We start from the raw sequence: 23,173 nt of genomic DNA on the forward strand, positions 1-23,173 counted from the left end.
AGAACAATGGATATTATTTTTGGATTCACGAAATGTAGAATTAAGTAGCATTAATAGAGCGATATGTCTGCGGACATAACACCGCTAGAAATTAGTAGGGAGAGCATAGGTAGCCCATTATGTAGCTTTATGTTCAATTCCAAACACTCAATCAACTAACCTAGCTTTATTTTTTTTATATAACAGAACATTTAAAAAATGTATAACTATATTAACGTCCTTAAGTAGTGTAATTGTCTTAAATAGCTCACTTACCAACAATGAAAACCTGAAAACAATATTTTCTGTTTTGGTGTGTATGTGCGCGTTTTGTCAATAAGATACGTTCCAAATGAAGGCTGCAAATTTGATAAAAAAAGTTAAACCTTTTATCAGATAATTGACTCTCTCAGAAAGACAGCAGAAGTCTGTCAGTGAACGTTTGATATTCAGTAGAAAATCCCATGAATCAGGGACGCCGAGTATATTGATTTCTGTTGGCATGGTTGAAACGTTTCGATAATTTTTTTTATACTTATCATGTTGTTTACAATCAAATAGCCATAGAAAAGTTTGACGAAAAATATAATTCCTGTGCCACACAAGCATCTTGCAAATATTTGCTTATAATAAATGTTTAAGTGTTAATATTATTTTGTGTTTAGTCGTTCAAACTTATATTAATCTTATATTATATTACTGCAGTAATTAGCACCCTAATTTTATATTTTCTGTTTAAAAATAAATTGACTCTAGAAGTAAGGTGTGATATTTTAACATTACAACTTTCATTGTTTCAATAACTCGTACTTTTTCTCTATTCAGAAATATTCATACACACACACACACATATATATATATATACATCTATAGTTCAAGGCAACAGTTACAAGTAGTTGCGCTTAATAGACATTTATATATTCAACTCGTAGTTAACATCACAACGGCGTCGCTGCACAATACAAAAAAAAGTCGTCCCCTTAGTTTTATCATTATAATATATATATATTTCTTTTTGAAGATATCTGTATTTTTAAATAAAGTATCGCTTCATATACATAACTACTCTTTGACTTAAATTGTTTGCTTTTCGAATTTCGTGCAAAGCTACACGAGGGCTATCTGCGCTAACTGTCCCTAATTTAGCAGTGTAAGACTAGAGGGAAGGCAGCTAGTCAACACCACCCACCGCCAACTCCTGGGATACTATTTTACCAACGAATAGTGGGATTGACCGTCACATAATAATGCCTTCACGGCTGAAAGAGCAAACATATTTGATGTGACGGGGATTCGAACCCTCGATCCTCACATTACGAATCGAGAGCCCTAAGCACCGATCATGACGGGCCGCTCTTTGACTTAAAGTCCCAAATATACTCCCATAAACAAACTATCTTACCAATGTAACTATTAAACCACAGAAATCATTTCGAATAAGCTTAAATAGAACATATAATAAGTTTTCGTACAAAAATATTTCTGTAAAATAAAGAAAAGCATTTTTTTAAACCAGTTAAAATAATGATAAAAGTATTTGCTTCCATTATTAACAACCTGGTTAGAGTATTAGGTAAAGAAGTTACACAAAATGAGCGAAATCCGAGATATGTGAATACACAGTATCAAATTATTTTACAGTTATTTTACAGCATTTGAAGGTTTATTTCATGTCTTCCTCCCACACACTCAGATAACTACTTTGTCACGTTCTTTCAACTTTAGTCCTTTACAAAACTAAATGAGTAAGATTCTGCTCTAAGCTACTTAAAGGTCAAAGAACTACCTGCGATGAGGCTCCTCGAATCCCGGATTTTATTGTAATAAGTTCTCGGCCTTATATTATTGTGACATTGGGGATGAGGACCACGAGCAAAGGAATTGGGAGACAGAATAAAACTTTGTGTATTTAAAAAAAAACTTTATCATTATTAATTAACAGTACCAGTCCAACGTAAAACATGGTGTAATATTGAAACCTTTGCCATCATCAAACAACGTTCTTAATCCTACATAAAACATGAAGTAATACTAATAATTTGTCCACCATTTATCAACGTTACAAATTCAACGTCAAACCTACCTAACTAAATCAGAGTTATTAATATAAACTTAATGTGTAGCCATTAACTACTTTGTTATGGAATCAAAGAATAAGGAAACATAACTTTTACTGTACGATAAATGTAAAAATGTGTGAAGCATTTTTAACAGCGTCATAGCACGGCTCTCAGTTCTACAAATACAATTTTTTTAGCTAAATGCTCCGTCATCTCCAAATCAATTTGCGATTTAATTACAGTTTCATACTCAGGAGGTCAAATTGTTCCGATTGATATATTTGACCACATCCAAGGTTTTATAGATTAATTTACTCTAACCTTTCTAAAGTAATCTAAAGAGTCACAGCTGTTGTAGATTCTATCTTGTTCATCGTAAAACGATATTATTAAAAATCCCTGGCAAGACCCGGTAGTTAGGTCCCTTAACTTATAATCCGAGGGTCGCGAGTTCGAATCCCCATCACATCAAACATGCTCGCCGTTTCAGCCGTGGGTGCGTTATAATGTGATAGTCAATCCCACTTTTCGTTGGTAAAAAGAGTAGCCCAAGATCTGTCGGTGGGTGGGGATGACTGTTTTTCTTCCCTCTAGGCTTACACTGCTAAATTTGGGAGATGTACCTTTCCCCGAAACTCAAAACAAACAAACACTTATTGAAACAAAATAAATTTTCTACGGCCACTTCTTTTCAGTTCTAACAAGAAAAATAAATCAAAACGGAGTGTTATGATATGAGCTATTATACACACCGAAAACACAGGTCTGTGTCAGTTTTAACAACATTTTTTTCTTTAATTCAACTGGGCAGATTTCGAAAATAATATTTTTTTTTCTATCACATGAGAATTTTTTACAAAGCGAGAAAAAACATATTTATATCAAATTATTATTTCGTTTACCACAATGAACATTTTTTATTATTATGTTTGGTTTCGAGAACGATTGATAGATACTCATGTCGCGACTGGTCTGAAGAAATTTATAACCAGTGGTTGTCAGGATTTTGGGCATAACGAAATGTAACCCGATTTCAATAAAAAAAAAAAAAATTCACTTATGTAAATACACATATGGAGTTTTGTGAAAAATCTGTATGCGATGAAGAACAATGAATATCATTTTCAGATAAAGCGTACAGGAATTACTGTAGAACATGTAAACATTTCAAGACAATAAGAACAATGAGTCAATACATAAGGGGTATGATATGTAGTATAATGTGACTGAGCTATTAAACACATTGATTATCTAATAAGAACAATGATCCAAGACATAAGTGGTATGATATATAATGTAATGTGACCGAGCTATTCTAGAGACTATTTGTTCAATAAGGACCTTATTAATGAGTCAAGAAGGAAGTTGTTTGAAATGTTAGAAACTAAAAGTTCTGGAGTTAACGTATTATTGAGTTATTCAACTTAGGATATAATTATAAACATTTATATGTAGGGATAGATAATTTAACAACTTTAATTGGAAGTGAAAGTAAAAAGGCTAATCCACAGTATTTTGATCGTCTCTGGCTGGGTGAGATTTCGACAAATCAGTAGAGACGATTCGCATAGAACATTTGTTTGTTGAAACCTAGTTAAGAAAGTGCGTTCCATAAAAGTAGAACTGATTTTTGATTCTTAGTTTTTGGTATGATAGTACTTTTATATCTTTACTTTTGTCGAGAAATCTACTGACGGTTAAAATAGACATTTTTAACTTTTCATTAACATTAATATTCCAAATTATATCAAAAAAACACACGAAGCGTTGCAAATAAATGATAATAACAATTGTTATATGAAAATAATTCGTATCATTAATTCTAGAAGTGAAAAACTGTAGAAAATGATGTTTAAATTTTCTAGATATCTGAACTTAAAGATAAAAGTTGAGCAATATTAGACTAATTGAAATTAGTTAAAATAAATAATAATGAACATAAAAATTATGTACACAGGATGTGAAAAATATGTTAAGCTGCGTAAAACGTTTAACACGCCACTGAATCACCACGAGTCTTCAAAACACTACTAATTCAGTTTCGAAGTGAAGCAAAAATGTATTAGGTTGAGGAATAATTCGTGAGCGTTTTTAAATAATTTCATTCAAGCATTACATGCAAGACTATACAATACTTCAATGCATGAACACATTACACCCAAAACATTTATTATGATACTTTATTTCATGTAATACCTAGGTATATAGTATGCATTGTTTTAAACGAAATTGCAAGAAATTAAATGCGAAAAGCAGATGGTGTCGAAAATGCTCGATTTTGTCCACTTGACATTCCATTTAATGAGCTGAAAATGAAAGCAAAAATTAAAGACATATGAAAATCAAACACACCATCTATTAGAGCAAAAAATTATCTACCAAATGACATGAAATATTTTGCGAAAGCGTTTCATTTATGAATATATTTTTTTAACTTGAAAAAACGCTCACGAATTATTCCTCAACCCAACACTTGGAAAATTCATCGAAATTGTTACACCATTCCTTTATAAAAGCCATCTCCAACTTTTCAAGTATTTTAAAGTAGGAACTCTAAGTTTCAAGAATGTTCCATAGAAGTTTGATGGGACAAAAAATGTAGCCGTTGAGTAAGTCACGTTAGAATACTCATGCACGATGAACTATTTTATAGCAAATGTTACAATTTAGATGAGTCATTGATTTACAGCCACCGTAAAAGACTTCACAAGTGACATAATAGTTCTGCAACACAGAACCTTACCTTCTAGGCTATTTTCGTAGTGATTAGCTTTGGTCTTGCATAGAATGCAATGATTGGACAAAATCTATTGCAGAATTGTATTAAAAAACGCACCTTTCCCTCAGCAATAAACAGTTTGTTTAAACCGTTCTTTGATTATATTCACAATTACCGAGTTCTCGTAGTACACTTGTTTTGGACATCTTTTATCGATCTCCAACATTGAATTGTGATATTTTTTGTTATTATTGCTTTCTCGTCATTGTTTTTATCTTTTGTATTTGAAGGTTTTTTATTCTTTACCGCCTTTGTTGGCATATTCTTAAATATTGTTGTATTTGAGTTAAAACGCCAGTAATTTGTTACAGGTGCAGAAGCTGGTGCACATTATTATCCATGTCATACCTTATAATACTAAGGCAAAATGTTTTCAAACTCAAAAACACTAACAATCTTAATTGTTTTTGTTATTTCATCACAATCTCAAACGAAAGTGAGATCCAAGATAAGTTTAATCGCTATTTTTTGTTCCTCTTCGTCTGTTCCCGGTTTTATTTCCATTTTGGAATGCTTGAAGACTTAAATCCAGCATAAATGTTTTTATTCAGTACTGTTTCCTTTACAACTGTATAGACATGACACATCATAGATGTATTTAGTTAATAAATATACGTATTTTACTTACAAAATATTATTGAATCGTGAATTTACACGCTTTTCAAAAGTTAAAAAGTTAAAGATACGTCAAGTTATTTTAAAGGGTAAAAGTTATTCCAAGTATTTTTTTTTTTGCTACGAAAATTTTTTTTCATTACCTGAAAAAGAATAAAGGAGTGGTTAATGAGCCAAGTAAACTGTGACAAAAAATGATCTTATAAGCTTGTCTTACACACCTTCCTGTGGCTGAGTGATAAGTTTGAGGGCTGATAATGCTAAAAATCAGGTTTCAGTACCCATTGTGATAAAGCAGAGATATCCCACTGTGTAGCTTTGTGCAACAACAACGAAAACTGTCGTACACAAGATTACCTATGTTTAAAACGTGATACCTTCGTTTCTTTAATTTCGCGCAAAGTTACTCAATGGCTGTCTACGCCAACTATCCATAATTTAGATGTAAAAAACAAGAGGGAAAGCAACTAGTCAAAAACGCCCACCGCCAACTCTTGAGCTACTCTTTACCAAAGAATAATGGGATTTATCGTCATGTTATATCTTCTTTACAGCTGATAGAGTTGGTATGTTCGGTGATGGGTTCAAGACCGCTATCCTCTTACTGAGTGCCCTGACCTACAGGCCATGAAAGGTAATAACATCATCGGCAAAGAAAAACATCACAACATTAACAACAACATCAAAATTCACTCTATCAATAAGTTAACTTCAAAAATCTTAACATAATTTTCAATTTTCTCATAATAATGACTGAGAGGCTGATTTCACTAGTTCTAAAATAAAACAAAAACTACGTTTAGAAGAAGACTAATTAATTCGCAAAGCTATTTGTTTGCGAGTTGTGGTTTTTTTATTATTAGCAGTGTCAAAACAATTCATTCTGTAAAAGAAAAGATTAATTTCTCTTTCAAAATTTCCACAATTTTGATGATCAAAAACACTGAGAAAAGTTCATTATCCTAAAGTTCACTTTTGATTACATTTTACCATTTTTCATTCGGTTCCTTTAGGTTATATAGTAGCCACTCTTTCGTATACGTTATAAGAGGTTCGACTCTTTGTGGCGGACAGAACCCATACAGCTTATTATTTGGCTTAGCGCCAAAAGAGAATTAGGTTATTGTTATTTATACAACATTGTTTATCTCTCCTTTCTCACAAAAATTCAAGTGATAGCACACGCAAATAAATGGAATATAAAACACGGACTATCAAGTTACAATAACTACTCTGTAGCTATTTCTTTTATTTACTTTTTTTGCGATAGACTCATCGTTTCTGTTCATATTAGATCTTTCTCAGCATAACTCTTCTTTACGTAAGTTCTTCATTAGCAAATAGCAACTCTAAATTCATTTTAGATTATTCATCCATTTCAGAAATTTAATACCGTGACGAACATAGCTTTATCTTTTCCTATAAGAAATAAATTTAATTACATTTTATTAAGTTCGGTCTATAAGAGAATGAGCAAATAAAAGTCAAGCCATTTGGAGACGTTTAATAGAATCCTGTAATACATAGGTGGCGTTGTATACATCCGCTCGAAAAAGTTGTTTTGTGCATTTACACTTTTAATCCCGATGGACAGAATGTTTACTACAACCTAACTCAAATTGCTTCCCAAACTGGAGAGGAGAGAAACGTACAAGGAAGAAAATGGTTCCATTTGAAAAGTAAAACTGGCTGGAAAAGATCGTAAAAATATATCCAAAAGAGAACCGAAAAGGTGTAAAAAAGACAACTTGGGAGTTTAACTATCTCACGTATTATTTAAATTTTGACCCTTCGACTTTTTTACTCAGCTAAGAGATGGAGATAGTAGTTCTTTACTAATCTGACAAAAAACAAACAAACAAAAAGCTTACATATCGCATCATGAAATCAACCTAGCTGGCAAAATATTCTAGCTGCTTTGTTTCATGCATGTCAATGATACAATGATATCAAATTAATACTCTAATTTTGTCTTGTTATCGCATCTAAGTCCACTGGTATCGAGTATAAAAAAAACAAAAAACAACAAAAGCACCAGCAACACGAAGTACACAAGAACAAGAAATCACACATGTCGTTTTAAATGAAAATTCTTTATTTACCATTCTTTTATTGTCTTCTTTGGGCTACCAAAAGTGGTGGAGCTTCCTCTTCACAATCTTCTGGCTGCTGGGATAGAGAAAACCAAGTGGAATCAAACGACATCAAACTAAATCTATAGAAACGCCAGACTTAAATACCCTAATAAAGTAAAGAAAGTAAGTTATCCCATAATTCTACAGGTTACCTACTTCAGCTAATAGTCTAATATTGCTTGTCTGAATAAGCCACCTTTCAAGCAATCCATATAGAAGCACATACATGACAGTTTGAGACTTACAAATAAAGGGTTTTTATGTGGCCTTTACTTGTATAAAATGATTAGAACACTTTAACGACCTTGAAACACCCAGTTAACGTAATCTAATTAACTACATACATAAACTGCACTGGAATACACAAAACATTAGACGACTCTACCTGAATAAATATATGTTCTGTACCAGTTACAGAAGGTAGAAATGATACGATATTTCAGTTAATATATTGCACACCAGGTATTTCTAGTAGTTCGTTTCCTCTTCGTTACTTATGATTATTTTCTCTAATTCTTACCTTTATTTTGTGTTTCCTGAACCAATATTTTTCTTTAATATATCTTCTGTAATGCAGATACTGTGCTAAACGAGCTCAGAAAAAGTGGTCTTAGTAACATATCATAAAAATATATAAGCGCTTTGGCTTTTGAATTTCGCGCAAAGTTATACCAGGACTATCTGTGCTAACAGTGGGAAGACAACTAGTCATCACCTCCTACCGCCAATTCTTGGGCAACTTTTTATTAACGACTGGGGCATTATAACGCCCCCACGGCTAAAAATGGTGAATATGTTTAGTGTTATAGGGATTCGAACCCGCGACCCTCAGATTACTTACTAGTCGAGCACCCTCACCACCTCGCCAAGCTGGACCATATTATATAACACACACACTATATAGCATTTTGTAATTTATTGTTCGATTTCATTAAAATCCATAATCATACCATAGTAACAAGGTTTATTATTACTAAAAGACAAAATCTTATATAATATATAACACATGGTTGTAAGTTATAAATTTAAGTATCAAGACACAACTTGTTTCATAGTTCTCAAATACAGGGCGCAGAATAATCACAGTATCTCGATATTTTATTTCTAAAGCTTGTTCTTTTTTATTATTTCTTCTCATCATACGACTTTTCTCGTCAGTTTGTTTGTTTGTTAAGCACAAACTTATAGAATGGGCTGTCTGAGCTCTCACCATTGCGAGTATGGAAACCCAGTGTTAACCGTTATTAGCCTTAAGACTTATCGGTAAGCCGCTGAGGGATTTAGAGAAACATTAAGCAAATTTTGAGCAAACCTCGAGCCCGGCGCCAAGTCTTCTGTGATTCTGGTGCAGAAACGTTTGACGGAGCCATTTAAATCTTATTTCAGTTTAATGAAAAAAGTAAAAAGAACCTTAAGATAAAAATTTCCTAAAAGTAATCATATAGCACATTAAAATAAGAATAGTGAAAGTGTTTTGGGGCTATTTGCGATATGGACTCAGTAAAGTGCACTAATCGCAATCCCCCGATTGCACTGATGCATTAACTGAATACAAACAGATTGTTCCAAAACAAACATTATCCACGATTATGAATTTCTGTAGAGAGGACTGCTGTTAGCACTGTCAAGCACCATTATTCAGCATTACTTCAAATCGAGCAGAAATTCCATAGAAATAACAGTATTGTTATTTACTTAATTTGGAACATATAAAAATAATGATAACGTAAAATTCCAGCGTCACGTGACGAATTGTTCAAAAGCCTTTACACTGATATAATTTTAATACAACTGAAAACAAGAGTAACAAGACTATTCATGCGTCCACCATTTTGTGTACACACATAAACACTTCAACATGGCTTCCTGGCATACTTTTCGTAGAGCTAAATAGGGTGCTGTATTAAACTAGGGCCCGGCATGGCCAAGCGCGTTAAGGCGTGCGACTCGTAATCCGAGGGTCGCGGGTTCGTACCCGCGTCTCGCCAAACATGCTCGCCCTCCCAGCCGTGGGGTCGTTATAATGTGACGGTCAATCCCACTATTCGTTGGTAAAAGAGTAGCCCAAGAGTTGGCGGTGGGTGGTGATGACTAGCTGCCTTCCCTCTAGTCTTACACTGCTAAATTAGGGACGGCTAGCACAGATAGCCCTCGAGTAGCTTTGTGCGAAATTCCAAAACAAACAAACAAACGTATTAAACTAAGAATGTAATAGATAATTTATTTTACAAAATTATCAAGTTACAATTACGGATACGATTATTATAGGCATGCGCATCAATTTTGAAAGCGATGAATATAAATTACTTGCTGCTTTCAATTGATTTCTTGTCATGTGACCGATTCACTGACACTCACTTCATATCTTGTGGCTTCCTGTATATGGTATGTTACAAAAATTACATATGTGAGTAGGTGGGGATTTTCTCACTGAAGACAAACCTGTTTTGAAGAAATATTGTAATACACTGCTGGCCAAAATCTTAAGGTCAATCAACATAAAGAAAAAATATGCATTCTGCGTTGTTAGACTCAACCACTTATTTGAGTAGAACTCAAACTCAAAAGATGAAAATAGGAAAAGGGAAAATAATTTTTTTTTTAATTTTTTAGCATTTAATAGGGAAAATGTGAACACTATGAAATCAGCCTAAATATTAGCTGGTCAAAAGTTTAAGACCATACCATAAATAAGTCCTAAACAGGGTAGGAAATGCCCAATAAAAGGTCTCAGGCGGTCATTGCGAATAACTTCAAACATTCGCTTTGGTATGGTCGATATAAAAGTTTGCAGAAGGCTGGCTGGCTGGAATGTTATTCCAAGTGGCGAAGATGGCTTCACGAAGATCATGCACTACTTGAACTTGACGTCCATTTCTAAAGATTTCCCCCGAAATATTTTCAATGGGGTTCAGTTCGGGCGAACACGCTGGATGGTCCAAAAGAAATCACGTTATTCGCCATGAAAAAGTCCTTTGTCCTGCGGGCATTGTGGATTGCAGCGTTGTCAAACTCTGTCAACTTTTTAGCCTTGGCCATGTTTTTACCCAATGCTTGAACACAAATGACTAAATTTTGTTACGTGTTTACTGATTAACGCTTCGTTTCAGTATGGTTTTAAACTTTTGACGAGCTAGTATTTAGGCTAATTTCATATTGTTCACATTTTCCTTATTAAATGCTAAAAATGTTTTTTATTTTTATCTTCCATTTTCTTATTTTCATCTTTCGAAGCTCTACTCAAATAAGTAGTTGAGTCGAACAACGCAAAATGCATATTTTTTCTTTATGTTCATTAGCCTTAAGATTTTGGTCAGCAGTGTATACATGCATATCTTTATATTTCAGTAACATACACTAAAGCACATCAGAGGTGGTTCAATTCGAATTACATTAACTATAAACATATTCGTATACTCATGAATAACCATGTAAGAGACAAAACATATTACTCTAAATTAGAATAACTTACTGTAATTAAAACGAGTATAATTTGAGACCAGATTTAAGACTGAAAAACGTAAGCAATTACATATTTAAATTCAGCTTAGAAGATTAATTGTTACAGGTATCACAGAGTGATCGTTTACGTTAATCAACCGAAACAAGTAAGAACTAATCTTTATACTGTAAAAGCTGCAGTTAGACAAAATAAAACAAAAACTAAGAAATACATGGGCAAACATTTTAACAAGAGATAACAGAGATAGGACTTGTCAAACAAAACGACTGACTTGAAGCCAGAATAAAAATTAGAAGACGAAACGAAAATTAGAGTGTGCGATCTCTGTTGACACAGTTTGCACAAAACATGCATATTTTAATTCTGGAGAGGAGTAGCGAAGTAAATATTTTTCTTTACCCTGAACGTTGTTCAACCCTTGAAAAAGTCTACAAAATGTCACTCATCCACAAGGCTTATCTACTTCATGGTTAGGTGGTTAAAGTAACTCGACTCAAAATCTGAAGGTCGCGGGTTTGAATCTCAATCCCATCAAACATACTCGTCCTTTCAGTCGTGCGTCTGTTGTAATGTCACTGTAAATCCCACTAAAGAACAGCTTAAGCACTGGCGGTGGGTGGAGATGACTAAGTGCCTTCTCTCTAGTCTTTCACTGCTAAGTCAAGGACAGCTAGCGCAGATAGCCCTCGAGAATTTCAAAACTTTCGATTCTAAAGCCACGTGAAGTTTCAGAAGATTAAAAATTTTCAGCATCACAAAGTTTGTCGACTTTTTTTTAATAGTGCAGTGCAAGTATTCCTTTTCTTAGTAGTGTCTGACTGCCAAAAATCTAAAGCCTGCCGTTTTAAAAAAAACATGCATTTGACCATAATACGCCGTTAAGAGGAGCAATTCCGAAAAAAGTAGTAAGTACTTTTTAAGTACAGTAGCGAACGCTGGACTGCGTGTTTGCAACGCAAGAACCTAGCGATAACGTCCAGCGGATTTGAAAGACTTGTGAGCGAAAATACAAAAAAAAAAGCATAACAAAACATCAACCATGTTATACTTGCAATAATCATAGCCATTCACCATATACCAACATTGAATGGTGTACGGTTGGAGTACGGCTGACATATTGAAAGGATTAGGCATAATGGGATGGATTCCTCTCCAAGGATGTTCAGGAAATCATAGAAAAGCAGGGGTTATGGAGTTTGAAATACATTAGGAAGAAATAATTAGAAGTATAGGTAAGGTTCTAAAAGTGAACAAATAAAATAAGATGACGAGACATTACCACTAGGATAACGAACCATCGTAGCTCTTCACAAAAAGGCCCTTTTACCAGGGCTCAGGGCAACTTTGGTTTGATGATGATTTGTACACTTTCTGCTTGATATGTTTCTTCTTGAATGTGGCTATTTATCGTGTAATTTTGATACTAGATGGTAGCTCACTTTCAAAACAAATGAGAACTACCTAACTTTACGTAACTATTGCAGACAAAAATATTGCCAAAGCTATACATGACCCCTGGCGGATAGTGCTTCAGTATTTTAGTAGATTGGACGGTAGTTATATTATTAAATCGCATGAACAACAACTTTTATGGTGTGAACTAGATTAGGTCGGTGTAATGCAATTTTCATCAATTTAAGTTATTTTTAAATCAGAATTAGGGTAAGGATTAGTAGCACATCGTCATTTACTTATCTGAACGCAATTATTTATCATTGTTCTTTTTTTGACTTTTCCTTAACTTTACTCATAAATCAGAAAAACAGAACTTAAGGTATAAATAAACGCCGATATTGCACGACATCTTAAAGTTTAGTTTTTCACGTAACATAATACTCCTAATCGTTTGGGTATGTTTTTTGTTTTTTTTTTACTTACGATGATATAAAATAAGTATTTAAAATACTTTTTAATGACAACGTTTATACTTGTCACATAACAGCTTGATTTAACAACAGTTTCTTGTTCTCGGTAGTATGACAGTTAATAAACTCCCTAGTAAGACTAGAGGGAAGGCAGCTACTCATCACCACCCACCGCAAACTCTTGGCCTACTCTTTTACCAACGAATAGTGGGATTGACCGTAACTTTATAATACCTCACGGCTGAAAGAGCAAGCATGTTTGGTGTGACGGGGATTTGAACCCGCAACCCTCAAATGACGAGTCAAACGCCTTAACCACCTGGCCATGCTGGGCCTAAAATAAAGCGAGTTATCAATATGATTTCACTATTGAAAACAAGTAACAGTTTTTAAACAATATCATATACTACTTCAGTGTGTGTATAGTCATGATTTACTCTTACTAAGTGGTATACGTTTATTATTCTTGCTAATTACTGTCTCTCTCTTACACGTATTTATTAATGTGTTTATATATAACATACATACACATTAACGTTGTTTTCTGCTTATCAATGGGATTGATCGTACATTATAAACACCCCCACGGCTGAAAGGGCGAACATATTTATTGTAACAGGGATTTGAACCCGTGACACTCAGATTATGAGTCGAGCGCCCTAACCATCTGGACATACTGGGCCATGCTCAGCAGCGAGTCTGAAGGCTTGCGTCTCTAAATACCGAGTTTCGATACCCGCGTTGTTTTGCGTAAAATTAAAAAACAAACACTGCTGAGTCCATGGGAGGTGGAAAATAAGAAAGAAGAAGAAAAAAGGCCAAACCTACCAAATGGTTGTATTACATTTTCAATCGAAATTTGATCACATATTTAAATTACGACTATTAAATGTTATAAAGGTTTATATATTTATGTTTTAAATAACCATTTAACTAATCCCACATTAAAATGCACTTTAAACGTATCGGCACAAGACATTTGGCGCCAACATTTTCTCCCACAGTGAGTAGAGTTTTATGTGTCTGACAAAAGTCTAAAAATTGTCAACATAAAAATAACGAGCTTGGTTACTACGTATGTGGACTTGATTGAAACAGATTCAGCCGAGTGTGTGCCTAAGTGGAAATTACACAAATCCTCAAAAGCTGGACGAATTAAGAGCTGTATCACGTTTTGTTAGTTTTTCTCACAATAAATTAGTTAATAAAATATAAGAAAAACGTATGGAGCTAGATCTTTGGTAACAATTTTGCGATCTGGTTCATGAATCAATGTGTAATAGAATATATAACTGAACAAAAAACAATATACAAGTCTATTAAAGTATTAATTTACTAATTTACGTTCCTTACATAATGTAACTAATCTAAACACATGATTAAAGCGACTTATTATGCTCGCCCTTTTGGCCATGGGGCGTTATAATGTAACGATCAGTCCCACTATTCATTAGCAAAAAGGTAGCCCAAGAGTTGGCGGTGGGTGGTGATGACTAGCTGCCTTCCCTCTAGTCTTACATAACTAAATTAAATATGGCTAGCGCAGAGAGCCCTTACATAGCTTTGCGTGAAATTCAAAACAAACCAATGTTTGTTTACGTTTGAAACATAACATTTCCACTAACTGTACATTTCTTTTAGACCTTTCACTTTTATTACCTTAATTCCTGCTACACCTGTAGAAGTCAGGTTGGTAAAGGTATAAACTGAACAGAGCTCTTACGAAAGCCGTTTGGTTATTGTTATTCTGGCACGTACAGGTGTATAGCAAGTGTTTACAGAGATAACTTTTGTTACTGGCACATGTTTAAGCAATTACTAGATTTGTTACTAGTAATTAGTAAGTAATTATCAGTTTTACCGATATATTATTTCAACAGAATATCCAGGTACTGAAATGCCAATCTCGAGTTATCTTACCAATGTGTTGCTCTCTCCATGATTTTGAACAATAAGACTTTTGTGTTAATTCTTTACGCGAGTTAATAAAAACAATATTTTAAACCTTTAAGACTTCTATGAGAAACAAAAACACAGGGAATTCTGAATAATTTAGTTAATCAAATAATAAAAAAAAAACTAGAATCTGCTGCTCGTGTACAATTGATGATGTAACCAGATGAAAACAGTGAACAAATTTAAATTGACAGAAGAAATTGCTTCTGTATATGTAATTAGTAAGAAATATTGAACAATTTCAGTTCACGCAAAAAAATTCTGCTAGAATTATGATTCAATCTATAAAGTTTGTTTGTTTTAAATTTCACGCAAAATTACACAAGGGCTATCTGCACCAGCCATCCTAGTTTAGCAGTGTACGACAAGAACGAAGACAGCTAGTTATTACCACAGACCGCCAACTCTTGGGCTACTCTTTTACTAATGAGCACTGGGATTTACCTTCACGTTATAATGCCTCTACGGTTGAAAGGGTAAGCACATTTAGTATGGCGGGGATTCGAGCCCGTAACCCTCCGATTAAGAGTCGAGCGCCCTAACCACCTGACCATGTGGGGCCTAAACTTTAAAGTTAACTTATCACTCACTTCTAGACAATAAGTTTATGGCAAAATTAATGTCTTCGAATTTATTTTTATTCTGAGATACCGAAAAGAAACTTTCTGGTATGCTCTTAAAATGTATACAACTGGATAATATTAATACAGATATACGTAAAAGGCTGATGAGTAATCATCATAAAATGATGAACTAAATAACGCTTTTCCCTAGAAATGTGATGTTTTTGGTTTGCTTCGTCATTCTAGAACAGGGGTTCCCAACCGGTGGATCGCGACCCCCCAGGGCAGGGGAGTCGCGAAGCCTTGTTAGAAGTAGCTTGGGATAACATTAATTTTATTTCATCAATTACATTTTCATGCTCTTACATTTTTTTGTTTCAGTGCAAAGCAAAACGTATGCTACGTTAGTTCAATGTCATAAGGTGATATTATGGGTGTATGTATGCGTGCCTGTGAGTGAATGTGTATGTGTCTGCAACTGTACGTATGTGTGTACTAGTGAATAGCGAGTATGTAGCGTACACTCGCATGTATGAGGGCTGTTCAAAAAATACGCGGACTGACGTCATAAAACAAAATGTACTTTATTTAGAAGTTACAGGTCTGGGACCCCTTCAAAGTACTCTCCTCCCCAACGCACACACTTATCCCAACGGTGTTTCCACTTGTTGAAACAGTCCTAATACGCTTCTTTTGTAATGTCCTCCAGCTCCTTCGTCGCATTTGCCTTAATCTCGGGAATCGTCTCAAATATTTTTCCTTTCAAGGGTCTTTTGAGTTTGGGGAACAAGAAAAAATCGCAAGGAGCAAGGTCAGGTGAGTAGGGGGGGGGGAAGAACAGTGATCGAGTGTTTGGCCAAAAACTCACGAGTTCTGAGGGCTGAATTTCGCAGCAATGCGGTGCATCTTCAATTTTTCGGTCAAAATCTCGTAAGAAGATCCAACTGATATCCCACACTCTTCAGCAAGCTCCCTGACAGTCAGACGTCGATTTGCCCGCACCAGGATGTTGATTTTGTCGACGTGTGGGTCGTCAGTTGACGTGGAAGGACGTCCAGGACGCTCATCACCTTCAATGGACTGTAGACCATCCCTAAAACGTTCATGCCATTTGAAATATGCCGTACGCTTCATAGCAACATCACCGTAAGCCGTGTTAAGCATACCAAAAGTTTCAGTCGCAGATTTTCCAAGTTTAACACAAAATTTCACAGCAAGTCGTTGCTCCTTCAGGTCATTCATTCTGAAATCCGCCAAACGAAAAAATCGCACTTCACTTAAAACCGCGTAGCTAATACACAAATGAAGATATCTGCAATCGGGAAATGGCGTCGTAATCAGCTGATCTGTGCGAACCTAGCGACACCAAGCGGATTCCCCAGGAACCAACTGGAGCCGCGCAATTCAAACAGTCCGCGTATTTTTTGAACAGACCTCGTGCGTATGCTTCTGTGTCTGTTTAGCTGTGACTAAGTGTGTGTGTGCTCGCTGTCGACACGTGAGTCACATGTCCGTTGCTGATTGGTGAATGACGAATCGCGCGACTGGCCACGCTCCCTTCCCTACCAATACTAACCCCATCATTACTCTACCTGCACCCCTCACAAGTAGTCAGTGTAAGATCTACAGTTACCAAAGCGTTCATTATTCAACATTTTTATTTTATTTTAGCAAGGAGATAAGTAAGCAGTAGAGGTGAGTTGTGTCCATGGCTAAACGGCGCAGATACTCAGAATGCTACCTCAACATTGGCTTCACCACTGTGCTCGCCAACGATTTTGTACTGAACTTGATGTATCCAGCATCCCAGATGATATCCAAGATGAATTTCTGGATCTAAGGAACGACTCTTCAGCTCGTGATCTCTTCAAGGTGAAATCCATGACTCAGTTCAGGTGCACTATGTATCAGTCATACTCCAAAGTCAGCATGATAGCTTTACGTGTCCTTGTTCCATTTGTTTCTACCTACTTGTGTGAGGCAGGATTTTCCACTCTTGTCAATATAAAAAACAAAGAATAGGAAGAGATTGGATGTTGGAGATGACATGAGACTGGCTCTAACAAACGCTCTGCCACGAATTTCAAAGCTTGCTGCTGAAATGCAACATCAGGCATCTCACTAGCTGGGTTGGATAGCTGTTCAAACCTATGTTAATATTATTTTAAGAAATATACGTTCTTTTTGTGAATTCAGGTTGGACCAATGTGATTTAATTTGCTAATAAATAATTACAGAATTTTTAAGTATTTTTTTTAGATGTTTCTTTCCCTCTCCTTCACAGAAAATAAAAGAAAAATTAAGCTGCTGATAGTAAGCCCTAAGTAGGGGGTCACATGGGTTTCACACTTTTAGGTAAGGGGTCGCGAGTGCCAAAAGGTTGGGAACCCCTGTTCTAGAAATAACTTGAAAAGAAACCAACCGAAGTTAATTGATCGAACTGGAACCAGAAGTAGGTTAACTATTTCCTCATATTTTCCACGTGAAATAGTACTGCCTTACAGGCAGCAATATTCCTCGAAGAGCTACCATCAATAGTTGTGGATGAATCTGAATAGTACAAAAACGTTTTTATGTATTTTAAAAGGTACAGCAATTAGTAACAAAACTAACACTTTACGCAACAGCTATTAAGAGAACGAATGCCCCCAACCAATAAAAAAATCTCAATTATACAATGAAATTCACAAATTCAACAACTATTTAATAAACAGGGACATGATTGACTGCCAAGAGTTCAGAATGCGTGACTAACTACGGAATTTAACATTATCTACGTTTCAATACACATGCCACGTAATTATTTTTTTCCAAGTTTCAGTCTTTCAGGTTACTTGACAGTCATGTTTTCATCTGTTCGATATTACTGATTCTTCCATATTCAATTATATATACTTACTTAAAACGTAACAACATCATTTTGCTTTTTATTTGTTTAAAGACTTCTCGCATAGAGTTTCTTGTGGGTAGTCGGGTCTACATAATAACGGGAGACCAGCTGGGCAACATCACCGACTCTTGGACTAATGTTGTCTGAGTGAATAGTGGAATTTTACAGTAACTATTATTAGCACATCTATGGTTCCAGAAGTGTGGAGTGAATTTTTGTGGAAATAAACCATAAACCATGTAACCCACCATTCACACTCTGAGTAAGTTCTAAGGAAGTGACGGCGAACCTATGGCACGTATGCCCAACAAAGGTGGCACGCATGAACATTTTATATGGCACACAGCATGCAGTGCCGCTTTACGATTCTGCTAGCCCATAACAAACAAACAATACACACACACACACACACACATATATATATATATATAATGATTATCATTATTGCCATATGCAACAGCGAATGATTTTTTCCAACCCGGGAGCAGTGAGAAGTGTTCACAGGAAACGTCTCACACCCTCTTGGCACCAGCTTTACGGTTGTGGGTACGTGGCATCCGATGACACGTTTTGAATTCTTCGCAGACCCAGTATACACATCAATATTTAAGTACAAGTAGAAGTAAACTGTTGGTATTGGCTTCGCTCTCTTTATATATTTTTTTGCTGTTTGGGAGTGAATATTGGATATTTAGTGATAATAACGGTAAATATGAATTTATTTTTTTGCAGTAAGTATACGAGTTATATTGTTAAAATTATATTATTTGGCATGGTATGCATATTTATTAGTTAGTTAATTACAGATTTATTTTTATATCAATTACATAAATTTTCATCTGCTGTTATGTTATGGAAAGTTAAAATATCGCATTTAAGTTAATTGGCAAGATATTTTTAAACTGTATTTACCATTTTCAGCTTGTCAGAATGCCAGCTCAACCAGCAAAGAAACAAAAACGTTCAAATGAAAGGAACAACAGCAGAGATTTTCAAAAATCTTGGACTAAAAGATTTGGCATGAACAAAGAGGGTGATAAAGCATTATGCATCTTATGTTCTGAAACAGTGGTGTGCAGGACTACCTCTGTAAAGCAGCATTATAAAGCTGTTCATAAATGGCTTTGTGATAAGAGTGAGCAAGAACAAAAATAACACATTTCTCAAGAAATCATCGACAACATCATGTAATCAAATGTTTTGATGGAATTAGTTTCAGATAGTTCCAGCTTAGCTGCTGCTAGTTTTGAGATTTCAAAGATTATTGTTCAACATGGAAAACCACTTAGTGATGAGGAGCATATTAAAGAATCATGGCTAGAATGTGCTCATTTTCTTTTTGATGGTTTTCCAGAAAAATAAAAAAATATTCAGTGCATTAAGGAACTGTCAATGAATAGAAACACAGTAAAAGTTAAAATATTAAAGATGGGAACAAACATAGCACGACAGCTAACAAAAGATGTTGGTTCATGTAAATTCCTTTTCGTTTCTCTTGACAAGAGCATTGATGTTACATCATTATCTAGGCTAGCCATTATTGCTTGATTTTGTAGGGGTGATTAAATCTGCAAAGAAGTGGTTAACTTGGTAACATTACCTGAACATACTACAGGGACTGAAATATGCAAGGCAGTAGTAAATGAGTTATCCAATTCACAGGTTGACCTTTCAAAAATAATTTCAGTGACAACTGATGGTGCCCCCAGCATGATAGGTAAAGAAGCAGGTTTTGTAAATGTGTTTGCAAAATATGTTGAACATCCACTGGTAGTCTGTCATTGTATTATACATGAGGAGGCTTTGCATGCAAAAACTGGTTTTAAAAAGCTTTAAAAAGAAGTGATGGAAATTGTAACTAAGCTAGTTAATTTTATTTCTGCACATACTTTGACAAAAAGAAAATTTTAGAATTTACTGAGACAGGAGAATTCTGTATACACAGGACTACTTATATACAACAATGTTTGGTGGCTAAGTAAAAGGTTCTGTCCTTAAATGATTTATTCAGTGTTTGGAGAAAATTCCTCTGTTTACAACTAATGAAAAATTTTCTTGTCAAGACTTATTTGATGTTGTGTGGATTTGTAGGATGATGTTTTTTACAGATTTCTCATCACATTTAAATAACTTGAACACCAAACTGCAGGGATCTGGCAAAACACTTCATGTTATGTTCGATAACATAAAAGCTTCTGAAATCAAACCAAAAAAATTTTAAACATAATGATTACAATAGCACTTTTAAATATTTCCCAAACCTAAAAAACAAAAAGAAAGACATTGAAATTCATGAAAAAATATGCATTGAGATCTTACCGATTTACAAAGCAGTTCAATTTGGAGGTAAAAAATTGCAACTATGAAGTATTGAAAGGGATTGGTTAGTGACTGGAATAACACAGAAAATTGCAGAAAATGAGGTTCTAAAACTCTGGAATTATATTCTTGAAACTTTTGACTGTCTGAAAAATGTTGCAATGGCAGTACTAACAGTATTTTCATCAACATATTTATGAGAGTCATTATTTTCAGTGATGAACTTTGTAAAGTATAATTATAAGGGTAGACTTGTTGAAGAAACTAGTGCTGCATGCATAGCTCTCAAAACAACAAAGATAAAATATCTGTCATTGCCTGGTCTGACAGCAAAAGTCTCACTAAGAGCAAAATATGTTTATTTTCCTTCATTGTTTTTTTTTATTGTTTTTATGTCACATAATTTGAACCAAAGCTTATTATTTTACAAAATGCTTTTTGTTAATAGTAAAACAATGAATAAACATAAATAAACAAGAAGACTCCTTTCCTTAAGAAGAAGTCCATTATTATTGTTACTAATTCAATTTTATTTCTTGTGAATTACTATAGTTATTAATAACATGTAACTCCTAAAGCTGTTTCATTTAAAATAATTCAGAATAATAATAATAATAAAAATATATGATAATCTCCTGCTAAAAATTACCATGGGTACATGATAGAATTTTCAAGATTATCCCCAATTTGGGCACACACTCTCAAAAGGGTTCGCCATCCCTATTCTCAGGAAATCTTAGGAAAATAATCAGTATTACTATCCATTCAAAGAGGCCATAGTTTCTGTGTCAAACTTAGGACTACTTTAAAACCAAAGCTTAAATCATCCTTTTTCCAAGATAGCTTTAAAACATTTTGAAATACATCACATGAATAACAACAAAATAACAGTTAGTTAAAATATTTCTCCAAATTTTCATTATTATATAAATAAAACAAAAAAAATTAATTAGAAGAAAAAGATGAAATTCTTGAAATTTGCCAAATCTAATTTAAGTATTTCATTATAATAAAAACTTAGATTATTATTTCTTGTGTGAATAGTTAAATGTTATATTTAGATATAAATAATGCTATGAATAGCATGTTATATTAACATAATCTACCAAGTAAAATGCATCCAAAAGAGACATACATAGTGGTACTGACCTGGTCGATGGTGATCTACATCTCCATCAACATCTGTGAACAAATGATAATTTAAAGATGTCCTCAGCTGAGATAATGTTATGAATTTAGAAAGAGGTCATCTACAAAATCTATAGCATTTTTGGTGGTCTGAAAAAATCCACTATCAATTTACAGATTGTAACCTATTCTCCATAATTACAATGTTTTGGAATTCCAAGAAATTTATAATTTTGGAATGGTTGTTGTTAAGCAAAAAGCTATAAAATGGGCTATTTGTGCTCTGCCCACAGAGGGTACCAAACCAATTTTTATCATTGTAGGCTTACAGCACTACAATGCACTAGTGGGCAATAGATAAAAGAGCGAGTAGCATTGTACTCAAAAGTCTTAGCATGAGTAAGATAATAATCTCCTCTTTTTCATTAAAAGTATGATTAAGCTACAATCTTATTCTATCTTCTATGTGTTAACACTAAAACACAGGGAATGAATGCAGAATGAAATTATAGGATTGAGAACTATGTAGAAAGCAAACATTGATGACACACCACCTCTGGGATCCTATTACTGTCAATATCTTCCCACACTATAAACAGCCCATTAGGTAATTTAATGTACCTGAAAGGACTATAGGATAAACACAAACAAAAGCAAGAGTGATAAAAAGTAACACAGATTATTTCTAAAATCTATCTAAAATTGACATGTCTTGATCTAATAAATCTTGAAACCATAAAATAAAGAGGGCAGGTTTGACAGACAAAACTATCATATCATTAATATCTTAAACATGCCTCATCAAACCATAAAAACTCTTCTGATACCATAATGAAATATATTCAACTCAAATAAAAATTAAAATAACAGTTCTGTAGCAACATAAGCATGATGATTTTCACGTGCAAGTAAAAATTAAGATATATACGTGGGGCAAGCAAAATATATAATTTACATTGGTTAAAATACTAATCAACTATTTTTTTTTTAGATGTAATGACATGATATGATTTTGTTTTCAATTTCCACTATATATTTTAGAACATCGTTTTCTGAAGTTACTTCAGTGTCTTTACAATTACAGTACCACAATGATAAGTGGAGCAAAACAGTACAGGAATTAAAGTCCCTCCTTAACTTCAATTACTACTGAAATTAACCTACACAAGTATCAACCTTCCCTGGTGCAAGCATTCTAGGAGTAACTAAGAAAATGTGCAACATCAAATTTTCAAAAAAAAAGCGAAAGTATTTCTACAAATTTCCTGCAAAATAAAATAAAAACCGAAATGTTGAAATAAAACTTGTATTAAAAAAAATTATAAAATCAACTTTTTTAAAAAAAAAACAGATAAAGCTCCAGCATTAGTTGTTGACTTTTGGCTTCTTGTTGGAATTTTTATTCATATGGCTAAAATAAA

General features: G+C 34.2%; 1 protein-coding gene across 17 annotated transcripts in view; it reads right to left on the reverse strand.

The window, feature by feature from the left end:
• Window positions 1–5,369: 5,369 nt before the first annotated feature.
• Window positions 5,370–23,173, reverse strand: part of LOC143232802 (protein GVQW3-like) — a 30,016-nt gene continuing 12,212 nt past the window's right edge. For 6 of the 17 annotated variants that reach the window (XM_076468697.1, XM_076468698.1, XM_076468689.1 and 3 more), the window contains one exon: window positions 20,165–20,500. Coding sequence is in view for 5 of the 17 variants with exons in the window: in XM_076468688.1 (XP_076324803.1) it covers window positions 16,280–16,657 (378 nt within the window). In the remaining 12 variants the exon portion in view is untranslated. Of the gene's footprint in view, window positions 6,052–7,535; window positions 7,603–10,778; window positions 23,164–23,173 lie in introns of those variants that run through there. The other 11 variants (XM_076468688.1, XM_076468687.1, XM_076468684.1 and 8 more) reach the window with 6 other exon arrangements.

The sequence above is a fragment of the Tachypleus tridentatus genome, chromosome 11, assembly GCF_004210375.1.
Source record: "Tachypleus tridentatus isolate NWPU-2018 chromosome 11, ASM421037v1, whole genome shotgun sequence".
NCBI classification, from domain to species: Eukaryota; Metazoa; Arthropoda; class Merostomata; order Xiphosura; family Limulidae; genus Tachypleus; species Tachypleus tridentatus.